General features: G+C 42.9%; 1 protein-coding gene across 2 annotated transcripts in view; it reads left to right on the top strand.

The window, feature by feature from the left end:
- DOCK1 (dedicator of cytokinesis 1) overlaps positions 1–12,514 on the top strand; it is a 264,360-nt gene that overhangs the window by 140,319 nt on the left and 111,527 nt on the right. For both annotated transcript variants that reach the window (XM_086900707.1, XM_086900708.1), the window contains exons 28-29: positions 6,308–6,409; positions 11,085–11,179. In XM_086900707.1, the coding sequence (XP_086756833.1) occupies positions 6,308–6,409; positions 11,085–11,179 (197 nt within the window). The remainder of the gene's footprint in view (positions 1–6,307; positions 6,410–11,084; positions 11,180–12,514) is intronic.

Genomic DNA, 12,514 nt, shown 5'->3' with positions numbered 1-12,514 from the left:
ATCAGGATCTGTAAAATACTTCTTGAGGTAAAACAAGGTTTGAAGACTAAATAAACTGCTTTTCACCTCTAAATTCCCATATCAGAACTCTGCATTTTGCACGGGCTTTTCCTGGCTTGGAAAACCTAAAATCAGTTTTGCTGCTTAGGGAGGCTCTGAACTCCCTAAGTCACAGATGAAGGAGGTGGCACATCTTTTCCAGGAGCTCTGGAAGCAAAGTTTGTCACTTAAAATACCTTACTGCATCTTGATTGGCAAAAAAATGCTTCAAAATAATGTCTGTGGCAGCAGGAAAATGCCCAAATATTTATCACTGCCATTATTGCAGGTGGGAACTTCTGTTTCTGCAAGGAAAAAGGCTCACATGTTTTATTCTCGTGTTCAAGAGGCAGGGATTGGCCTGAGGAAATGGAATATTCTGTGTATTCAGTAAAAAATGTGATAAATGAGGACGTTTTGCACTTGTTTTTATCCTGCTGCTGTAGCCACGAAATGATTTTGTCTCTGAAGGTGCTGCTGAATTTACTGTGGGATTTTCTATTATGAGAAAAGAAATGTTTGGTTTTTTAATACTGTGAGAAATACATACATGGATTTCTATAGATGGAGTGAAATTTTTGTGCCTTAGTGGGGGAGTTCTGCTTGGTTTTGGGTCTTTGTCCTGCCCTTCCTGGTGTGATGATGCTGGGAAAAGCTTCAGGAATCAAACTCCCTTCAGGATGCCCTGGAAGCTGAAACTTCCATCCATATCTTTATTTTATAATATCAAATATATTTAAAAAAAGAGCCTTATTCATGCTAGGTTTTGTAATACCTTTATACTATAAATGACATAAAATATATTATTGAAGGGAGCAAACTCATCCGCAGACAAATTGGATTTTAAATTTTCACGTGGCAAAAAAAAAAAAGATGAAATTTGGGACATTTTAAAGTTGGATTTTTATCTTGTGAGTCCTTAAGTGGTGACAGTTTAATGAGTGGCTTCTAGAATTGATAACAGTTGATTTTTTAGTTCTTTATTTGTTGCTAATATAGAGAGAATACAAGTTGTAAGCAGAGAGAAAACTTAATTTTTTAATCTTTACAAACTCTCTGGGAATTGTGAGGGACTTAAATCCTTTTCAACAAAGTAAATTCTATGGAAATGTTCTGAAAGCCAAAATGTAGTGAATTAATTCAAGTGATTTTATTTGGGGTTATTTTATTATATATTCATCTATTTATTTATTTAGCAGTGTAGTCTTTTAGGGCCATGTAAGAAAAATTTAATGGAAAAAAATGAATGAAAATTAGATTTTTTCATCTCTTCCTGACTGAGGTAACAGGGACATTTTAATGAGACATCACTTAGCTGAGTGTAGGTTTGATTTCTGTAGATTTCCTTACTATTAATAAAGAGATTAATATTTCAATTTAAATATTTCACTGGGAGGAAATGGACAAGCCTGTTTAAAACAGGATCTTTTATCCCTGAGGGAGAAAAGTGTTGGCATGTGTGATCTCTCCTGCTGGGAATTCTCATTCTGGAATTCCTCACTGTTAATGTTATTTGTGGGGATTATTTAAAACTAAAATTTCCCTTCTTGTATCTGTTCAAGAGCCATTTGAACACCCAAGTGTTTTATTTTAAAGGTGATTTAGGAAAATAAGTGATTTTGGAGCCTCTTCAAGTTTTCCTTCAGAACTGAGTTTTACAGAAATCAGAAGTAATTTCACAGTTTGGAATTGCACATTTATTTTTTTAATATAAAACATGCTTTTAAATAATCAGGCATCCTTTCCAAAGAAAAAAGAGATGCTTTGGTGTTGGGTTTGGGTTTGTTTTCTTTTAATGGAGCTGAATTTCTGTTCATCCTGCTTGGGAGCTGGACCTGCCTCCCCTGTGGACAGATCTGCAGATATCCTGGATCCCTTGATTTTGCTTTGGGAGTATTTCAGTCGTAGAAGGGAATCATGGAATCATCAGGGTTGGAAAAGGTTGGATCTCTCTGAGATCACAGAGTTCCCAGCACTGCCAAGGCCAGCACTGCCCTGTGTCCCCAAGTGCCACATCCACAGGGATTTTAAATCCCTCCAGGGATGGGCACTCCAGCACTGCCCTGGGCAGCTGTGCCAGGGCTGGACAAACCTTTCCATGAAGGAATTTTCCCAAATATCCCCCCTGAGCCTGCCCTGGCCATCCTGAGCTGTTCCCTCTCCTCCTGTCCCTGTTCCCTGGCAGTAGATCCCAAATCCCCCTGGCTGTCCCCTCCTGCCAGGGACTTGTGCAGAGCCAGAAATTCCCCCTGAGCCTCCTTTGCTCCAGCCTGAGCCCCTTCCCAGCTCCTCAGGAATTCTCCAGCCCCTTCCCAGCTCCTCAGGAATTCTCCAGCCCCTTCCCAGCTCCTCAGGAATTCTCCAGCCCCTTCCCAGCTCCCTCAGGAATTCTCCAGCCCTTTCCCAGCTCCATTCCCTGGTCTGGACACACTCCAGCCCCTTCCAACTGACCTCAGGATTTGAGGTCCCTCAGCAGTGCCAGCCCAGGGGACAATTCCTGCTGCCTGTGGTCACACAATTCCTGGTCCAGTCCAGGTGTCAGTGGCCTCTGGCACATCTGGGCACATCTGGGCACATCTGGGCTCATCCCAACCCCTCAGCATCCCCAGGGCCTTTCCCACCGGGCACTTTCCAAGCCCCTGGCCCAGGACCCAGGGTGAGCCTCCGTGACCCTGGTTTGGAAAGAAACAATCCAGGAGAGCCAGGAATTGGAGCAACCTGCTGGCAAAATGCTTCTCTAGTGGATATTTCATTATCTCCCTCCTGTGTCACCATCTCATTTCTGAGCTTTGCTATAGGGAGAGACTTCCAGGGTAAACCCTGCCACTGTTTCAGTGAATAAATAGCTGATAAATACCCAGGACAATGGAAACCCCTTGCAGGACTGGCTGGGTAAACACAGCTTTGCAATTATTTCTGTGGTTCAAATTGAAATTGATTTTTTTAGAGAATTAGGTACCTTTTTTTCTATGTATTTCTTCCAGTGCTGGTCTGTAGATGATGACAACGATCTCCAAATACAACTAAAGATTAAAAATCAAGATGAAAACCTAATCATGTTGTTGACTATTGCTAACTAGTTAGTAGAGCATATTAAAAACACCTAGAATACAAATATTGCCTTTAAATAATTACAAAGCTTTTACAGCATTGTAATTTAGAGCATGCTGGCTGCAGGTGATACCTCACAAAGAAAACAATGACTGGTACTTTCCTCCTAATATTAAATAGATTTTCCTTCCCAGCAGGGCCTTGAACAGTGGTTTGCAGGTGGGGATCTGCAGATAAATGTTGGAGCAGGGATGTGTGTGTGTGTGATGCAGTGTTGGCTTCAAGGAACAATTTTGTTTCAAAGGAAGGGGTTTTATTACCAAGATAAACACCAAGATGAGCATTAATCGTTACTTTATGCAGAGAAAGAGGAAGAAGTGTTGATAACTGCTTAAAGACCCTCACCCAGTCTGCTCAGCAGCACTTTGGGGGCTCAGCCTGAGCTGAAATGACAAAATTTAACAAGTTTCTGTCTTTTTAACTAGAACTTACAGCACTACAGAATCCCCTCCTATTCATATTTGGTTTCTATTTGTTTCATGTTTATTTTCCTGTATTTATTTTTAACTCCAGCAGCCATTCCAGGTTTTTATCCAGCTCTCCTGTTGGCATTTCCACACTTGCACGTGGACTCAGAGTTTCACCAGCAGACATTCAACTTGTTGTTCCTTTCTGATTCCCACTGTGCTAATTAAGATGTTCTTGTGTAATTACCCCTCCCTTCAGTGACACATCATTTCTGCTGGCTGGGGACAGTCAGAGCAGCTCTCCCTGTGCAGCCACGAGCTGCTCCCAGGGGTTGTCAGGGATGGAGGACAGGACAGGGATCACCAGTAGATGCAGTCAAATTTTTCCACACTTTTGGCTGCTCCTTCATTGAAAAATGAATATGAAAACGTGTTTGGAAGTTTAGCAGTTGATCCAAACCTATGGGGGGCTCACCTGGAGATGAGAAGGATCCAGGGAGAACTCAGAGCCCCTTCCAGAGCCTAAAGGGGCTCCAGGAGAGCTGGAGAAGGACTGGGGACAAGGGATGGAGGGACAGGACACAGGGAATGGCTTTAAACTGACAGTGGGTGGGTTTAGAGGGGATTTTGGGCAGGAATTGTTCCTGGCAGGGTGGGCAGGCCCTGGCACAGGTGCCCAGAGCAGCTGGGGCTGCCCCTGGATCCCTGGCAGTGCCCAAGGCCAGGCTGGACATTGGGGCTGGAGCAGCTGGGACAGGGGAAGGTGTCCCTGCCATGGCTGGGGTGGGATGGGTGGGATTTGTAGTCTGTTCCAACTTAAACCCTTCTGGGATTCCATGATTTATTTTTTTTTTCCATATCAGTTTGCCTTGAGAAGTTCCTCAGATATGAAATCCATCTTATAAGTCTTGCAGCCATGTGTATTAACTTAAATTACTCCCTAAACAGGTAAATAAACTAAAATGTGACCTAAATTATCAGCCAGTTTGAGAACAGAGTTTGCTGGAAGGAAGCAGAACTGTTGGTCACCTGCAAAGGGCTGGATGTGCCAGCCTGGGATCAATGTGAATAAAACTAAAACCATATTGATGTCTTTGCCAGGAAATGGACTTGGAGGGTATTTAAGTGTCTGTGAAAAGATACTATGGGCAAAACAAGGTTTGTCCCAGCTCTCCTGAGCAGTCCTGAGCCATGCACAGAGCTGGGATGGGCTCAGCTCCATCTGCAGCCTCCTCTGAGGCAGCCAAGTTCAGCAGTGTGTAATTGTGCCTGGTGCTGGCACATCACTGGGACTGATGGCATGGGTGGAGGAGATGGGAGGGATGGGCTGTGGAATGTTCCCTTGTAGGCATGAGCCCAGGGTTTGCTGTGGCAGGAGCTCGTTAAGAGCTGTTTTGACAATTAATGTTTGGATTTCTGAGATGGTCCTGTCTTATTTCCATTTCTTAATAGGGAACATTGACTTTGTAGAGCCCCAGCTTCTGTTCTTGTCAGGGGTTGTTCAAAAGTTCTTCTGATGTCCCAGAACAGCAGCTCCTGGTCTTTCCTTCCATATTCATGGAGCTTGTAAGTGCCACAGAGCTCCCATCAGCTATCTCAGCATCTTCTGGAAAATCCAGTATTCCCACATGGACAATCACTCCTGGAGGAGTTCAGATCTCAGCTCCATTGCAGGAGAGAAGCAAATTCAGGAGTGCTGCTCAGGTGGAATTTGGGGATTAACCTCTAAGTGAGAGGGCTCAGAGCACACACAGGTGACCCAGTGTCATTTTGGGTTTATCTCAATTGCTCAGACTGATGTGGAAATAAAGACTGGAATTTGAAATTAATGCTGATCTTAAAAGTAACAATAAAGGCTCAGTGCATTTATGGAAAGAAAATTCCTGAGTGTTCTCCTGGGCTGTGGCACAGAATCACCTGGAAAACAGCTCAGATCAGGGGATTTGTAATTTTGTCAAACCATAGAAAGAACCACTTCTTCTCTAAGTCATTCTGCTGGGTTTTTTACCAGTTTTGAATGTTTTTCCTCCTGCACTAAAGACCAGAAAAGAAGTGGACATCATTACCAGGCTTTTAGCAGATAGGCAGAGAGGGAGGATGGACAAGAAACTCCCATTCATGGGATTTTACTCCATCTGGAGCCTTGGGAATGGGTTGGATTGTTACTACAACACTTTCAAGCACCAGAGGGAAAAACTAAACTTTCTTTTGGATGCTTTTTACTCTTTCTGTGGTTTGAGAGAGATCTGGATGGTGCTGCTCTTCTGGTTTTATGGAATTTACTGGATTTTGGTGGTGTTTTTTTAAGCATCACTGTATCTGAAAATACCACATGGTGAAATGAAAACTTGGGGTTGGTTTAGCTGGAGTGCTCAATATGCTCATTTTGAAAAGATTTCTTCCTTGAGCAGAATATTGACTTTCCAAATGCAAATGCTGATATTGTGTGATATTTTTAGGTGTGCTGTTTATTACCTTGCAGTGACTTTAATGTCTGAGCAATTTTTAGATGAAGAATATGTCGCAAAAGCTTCAGTGATAAACCCATGAAATTGAAAATTGGAGACTTTTCGAGATGAGGGGTTTTTTTCTGTTTCCTTAACAGAATTTTGCATATCCATTAATGAATTTTAATGATAGAATTATCTCCATTTCACTCTGTGGTTCTCTCTAGCAATATTCTGTTGTGATAGGCAGTATTATGTTGCATTATCCTAAGTGATGGATTCCTTTCCTTTGCTTTTTGCCAGGGGAGTTTCGTGGCCTGCATGACAGCCATCCTGAGGCAAATGGAGGATTATCACTATGCCCATTTAATCAAGACTTTTGGCAAGATGAGGTCTGATGTTGTGGTGAGTTTCATTTGTTTTATCTCTTCATAAGATTGTGTTTGGTTTCCTGGTACTGGTCATTAAATGCACTTGTGAACAAAATGCGTTTGGCATTCCAGGTTTAATATCAAATAATTCTTTGGGCACTGTGGCATGCACAGGGGTACAGCTGGAACTGTTCAGTGTTCTAAAACATGAGACAGTGGATTAAAAGAAAGCAGTAAAAAAATAGTAGTGATGAGACATTACAAAAATCTAGTAAGGAAAGAAGAAAAAGAATATAAAAAAGGCTTTCTTAGGGAAGGAACTTTCAGTGTTAAATCTTCCAGATGTCCTGATTTTGTTTCTCAAAGTAGCTTTTACTTAGAGATCTGCTCACTTTCCCTTTTCTCTTTTATGCAAAACACTTTAACCTTAAAGATGCCCTTAGTTGTTAAATAAGCAATAATAATTGAAATTTGTCTTCTCAGAGTCGTTGGGTAGCCTGGCTGAGGCAACAACCCGAGTTAATTAAAGCATAATAGAAGGGAGTTTATAGCTGAGGAGATCACTCTGTAATAACCTGCAAGTGCTGCTGCCATATGGGCAGGCAGGGCTGGGAGGGGACACCCAACTCCCTGGCTGAGCTCCAGCAATCCATGATGCCCCATCCCCTGCCACCCTGGGGATGCTCCAGGTCCACAATCCTTCTGCAGCTTCTCCTTCTCCTTCCAGCCCTGCCAGAACAACACCAGGACCTTCCTTTTGTGTCATTTTTGTTTGGAGTCGCCAGTTTGTCTTGAATTTGTGTTATTCTTCCTTCTGCCTGTGTTGGGTGAGGTTTGGGCTCTTTGCCCTGTTGCAGTTTTCAGGTGCTGAAGCCTCTTTTTGCACCTGCTCTGGCATCTCTAAAGCTCAGAGCTGCTGTTTTTGGAGGGGGAAGGCAAAGTTCAGCTGCAAATTGCTGGAGATAGGATCACTGCATGGATCCTTTGGGATCCTGGAGCGTTTACATGGATGGGCACTGGCAGCAGAACATTCCCAGACTTAATGCAGATAATGGGCTGAAAAGAATGGTTATGGCAGAGAGAAGAAAAAGTCAGGGTCTTTCTTTTGTGTAATTCTTATGTTTGGACTTCCCAGTTTGTCTTGAATTTGTATTCTTCTTTCATGCACTGGGCAAAGTTTGAGCTTGTTGCTCTGTTGCAGTTTTCAGGTGCTGAAGCCTCTTTTTGCACCTGCTCTGGCATCTCTAAAGCTCAGAGCTGATTTTAAATAATATTAATATAAATAATATTAATAATATTAAATAATTTAAATAATATTAAGGTGTGGAGGTTTTATGGCAGAGCATTGTTAATCCTGTGAGTAAAGGAAACTACAGTGAGTAAACTGAATTTTCTTCTTTTTTCCCATGGTTTTTCCACTTCTTTAACCCAGCAGTTTTTTGAACCTCTCTTGCTGGACTCACCCAGCTGAACTGAAATCCAGGAGTCTTTGCTTTTACACCCAGAACTGGAGGTGAAAACTGCACTTCTATTGCAGAGGATTCAGTTTAATCACAGAGCAGTGATTTAGAACTGAGACTAAATTCAGCCAGGCAGAAATGAAAAGCTTTTCCTTAAAAAAAAAAAAAAAAAGGCAAGAAAAAGGGAAAACTTAAGTTGTGATTTCTTTTTCACCACTGGAGACCTTTAAATCTTCCTTCAGCCTCTGCTCTCACTCAAGCAGGGTTGGAAGCTCAGGGCTGGAAGTGCTGGAGGAAACTTTATGGTCTGTGTTATGTAGGTGGCAGGTTTAGATTATTATAATGGTCATATTTGGCCTCAAAAGTCTGCGAAAAGATGAGGTGGAGTGCAATAAAACCAGTCTTTTACCTCTCTGCAGAACAGAGAGTTTAGATTTATTAAGGAATGTCTGTTCAAAGAGGAATTTCTTGCTTTAAGATCCCTTCCTGCCCAAACTCTGCTGTGATTCTGTAAAATCCAAATCTGTGATTCTGCTGTCATTCTGAGATGAAACATTATCTGAGATCAGGGAGGTTGTTTCTGGGATTAACTGATTTTTTTTCCTTCTTTTTACTTGGTAAAAAATATTTTGATTTGAGACTTGTGTGGTTTAGTTGACAAAAATTTCCTGTTCTGCCATGTGGAGAATCTCAGGATGAGCTCAGGCTGTTTCCTTTCCATCAGTGCAAGGGAATTTTTTAGGAGTCTTACCTGCAGTGAATTCTATTTCCTATTAAATAGGATTTGTATTTGGAGTTGGAGAGAGAGCAGGAGTTGTAACCCTTCCTCCTTTAGTACAGGTTTTTATATTAACAAATGTTTGTCCTGCTTCCAGTTATACTGAAAATCAGCAGTTTTTTCTTGTCCTGGTGGCTTCCCTCTCTTCCCAGCCCCTCAAAAACCCTGAGTTTTCCTCATAAAATGAGGATAATTCATCCAAACCATTTGCTTTTCTATGAGAACCATAAAATGGAAAAAAAGAGCAATATTATGAATGCATAAAACCCCAGGTGAGCATCAGGAATCTTTTATTTGATCAATAATTAGCTCAGTTGTTACAGAGCATTATTTAAAGTACTGGGTGAGCGTGGGGTTATTAAAATGTAAATATCAGGGGATGGAAATGCAGAGCTGAATCAGCAAAGTAGGTCAGAACCCCCAGGCTCAGGAAGGAACCAAATCATCAACAATGGAATTCTTTCACCAAAACACAGGGAAAACGAGCAGGGAAATCTGCAATTTGAGCTCTTAAATGAAGGCAGATTTTCCTGAGCTGGAGGAAAGGCTCTGGGATGAGTGTGGCTGCACACAGTGGTGACATCTGAACCAGGAGCAGCTCCAGCCTTGCTCTCCATCCTGTTAATGCCAGAGCATCGGGATCTGGCTCGCTGGGCACGGTCAGAGCTTGGATTTGATGCTCCTGAGGCTCTTCTGCCACTTTACAGTTCTGGGATTCTGTGATCCTTGCTGGTGTTGTGTGATAAAATAACAGAGGAGCTATTTTACCAGGAGTATTCTGCACATGGTGGTGCCCAGTGCCCTGGAAGTAAACCCAGAGTAGCTTGGAATGGAGGGAACCCTGTCCAAGCCCCTGCCAGGGCAGGGTCCAGGTGGGACTGGAATGACTCCAGAGAGGGGGAAGTTTCACGTTGCTTTGTGAAATAAGAAACCTGGAGAGAGAATATTTACCAGGGCCTGGAGGGCCAGGACACAGGGAATGACTCCCAGTGCCAGAGGGCAGGGCTGGATGGGATTTTGGGCAGGAATTGTTCCTGGCAGGGTGGGGAGGAGCTGGGATGGAATTGCCAGAGCAGCTGGGGCTGCCCCTGGATCCCTGGCAGTGCCCAAGGCCAGGCTGGACATTGGGGCTGGAGCAGCTGGGACAGGGGAAGGTGTGGAACAAGATGGGCTTTAAGGTCCTTCCCACCCAAAGCAGGCAGGGATTCTGGGATTCTTGATCTGCAGTCCTTGTCCTCAGGATCTCTGCAGTTCCCTGCATCCACAGACGGGGAATTTCTGAGCCAGGAAAACATTTGAGCAGAGCAGTGGATTAAAAGATAAATCTGCTGAAGATCCTGGCTCCCAGACCTGAAGGAAGACTGATGGGAGCAGGGACTTCAGATTGCTTTCTCACTGAAAAGGTTACATGGAAACCAGTCTTAGTTAAAAGTCCAGTCGATGGAACATATTGGGGATTTTTTTTTGTAGGCATTTGACATTTTAAAGATAGACCAGATAAATACCATTACTGAGAAACTGTATCAAAGGGAAGATATTCTAACCTTGGAATAAAAGTCCATTTTTATCTCTGTGTGAAGTGGATCAAGGACTTTCTGCATGAAGTTCTCTTTTCCCCTTTATCTTTCTCGCAGCATTTGATATTACAGAAATTGTTAGATAGCAATTACAGATTCCCAAATTGTAGAAGATGATTTACATTGTAAAGTACACAAAGTTTCTGGTCCAAAGAATTGTTTGTTTATAGCTGAGTGGAAATAAATTGCTTTATGCTGATAAATTAACTTGTTCTTGGGCTGGTTTTCACTTGCAGAAGCAATTCCTGCTGCTCCCTTTAGGGAGGGCCCCCTCTCAATTTTAGGGTGTCCAAACCATTTTTGTCCTCTGCCCCAGGTGGGGGTGATGATTTGAGCTGGAATGTGTTTTTATTCTAATACATAAATAATCTCCATTTTTGGAGAATATCCATGAAGGGAGGGATTATTCATCACCTGACTCCAGGGAGTTTTTTTAATGCAATCATAAGGGTTAAATAAATATTTAACTTTGTTTTTTTAGCTGTTTCCATGAGCCAGTGTGCTTTTATCAACTTCCCATGGGTGTGTCATGACAGGTGTGTCACAGTACTTGAAGGAACTGGGAGATTTTGTCCATAGTATGGAAAAAATGATGTTTTTTCCAGCAGAATCTCCTTTTGGATAACTGGTGAACCAGTGCTTGGCCTTGATGAATCCCATGGGTTGCTTTGGTGTAGGATTATTGTTGTTGTCATTTCTGAAATGGAATTATTGTAGGATTTATGGACATCATGTTTAAATATGCTTGAGTAGGATTGAGGTGTGTTTTTTATGAAAAACAGCTTTTTGAAGAAGCAGAACACAAAGACCCCTTGGGAGCGCAGTCATTAATAACTGCTGCCATCCCTTGGAGTTTTCTGCTCCCTTTTCTCCAAACACCATCTCTTCTTTTAGGATTTCCTGATGGAAACATTCATCATGTTCAAGAACCTCATCGGGAAGAACGTCTATCCCTCCGACTGGGTGATCATGAACATGATGCAGAACAAGTGAGTACAGAGGGAAACGCTCCGGAGCTTCCCCGAGCCCGCGGCTCCGGCTCTGCTCCGGCACAACGGGGTTGCTTGGAAACAGCAACCACGAGGCTGCAGCCAGCCTGCCCTGGCTTCTCCTCCTTCTCTGATGCAAAGAATTATTGAAAAATTGGCTCTGGAGGAGCGTTTTAGCAGCCTGGTTTAGGGCTCTTGGAGTCCACCAAAAATTAAGGGTGGCGTCAGTCTGAGAACCTGGATTTTGGAGCCAACTGCAGGTGCAGTAAAATTCTATCCATATCTTAAAATATTCCAGTTTATTCTTTGGAGGATGAATTGCATGTTTTGCATATGACCTCAAATTAGGTGGTGTTGTACGCAGTTGTATGTCCAGAAATGATTTCATTGGTCTTACAAGGAAGAATTAAAAAAGCTTTTAAATCCAAATTCCACCACCCCAGTAATGTAGAGAGAGGCTGAAAGTGTTCCTAATGCTCATTTTTTTTCCTCAATAATTGCAGTTCTGTCATTATTTAGCATTCCTTTGTGTAGTGTTTTATGCTGGTGACATTTTATTAAGTGTGTCAAATGCTTTTATGTGTACTGAGATGAAAGTATAAGGGAAAAACATTATATTTACCAGTTGCCTGGAGAAATCTCTTCTGCATTTACTGGGAGCTACCATGGCTGTAAAGTTGTCAACGTTTCCTTATATAAAATCCTGAACCACAGCTCCTGCTCTCCTTATAAAAATGCACCATAACTTTAATCTTGGCTTCTGAAGTCTCCTTAACTTCCTAATAAAATCCTTTCTGAATAAATAGGAGTCAGGAGATTGAGCCATCTTTGGGTTCTTCCTGCTGGTTTGGAATGCTTGGGAAGCACCTGCTCTTTGAAATAAGGAGCCCTTTGAGAGCTGATGAGGAACATCTGAAGCCCTTTGGATTTATTTCTTTCTTTATTAATTTTGAAAGTGGTTTTTCTTCCTCAGCTCTGAGTGGAAGCAGCTCTTGGAGGCTGTGCTGGAGGTGTTGGTGTCTCCCAGCGTGTGTTACCTGTGAACAGGAGAGCTCTGGGATACCTGAGAGGTTGGAACAGGATTGGGAGGGTTTGTGTCTGGACATTGTTAATGCCTCAAGTGGCATTGCTGTGTAATGTGTAAAGTTCCAGCATGCTCAGTCCTGCAGGGAGTGTTCCTTGGGACACAGGAGGGACATGAGCTCAGGGACAGCATCCACAGGAGGCCACGGAGCTGCTCCAGGGCTGGAGCCCCCTGCAGCCAGGCTGGGAGAGCTGGGGGGGCTCAGCTGGAGAGGAGAAGCTCCAGGGAGAGCTCAGAGCCCCTTGCAGGGC

This window comes from Cyanistes caeruleus, chromosome 8, assembly GCF_971803275.1.
Source record: "Cyanistes caeruleus chromosome 8, bCyaCae1.hap1.1, whole genome shotgun sequence".
NCBI lineage: Eukaryota > Metazoa > Chordata > Aves > Passeriformes > Paridae > Cyanistes > Cyanistes caeruleus.
The sequence above is the reverse complement of the archived record's forward strand: the minus strand, read 5'-3'. Positions and strand labels throughout refer to the sequence as shown.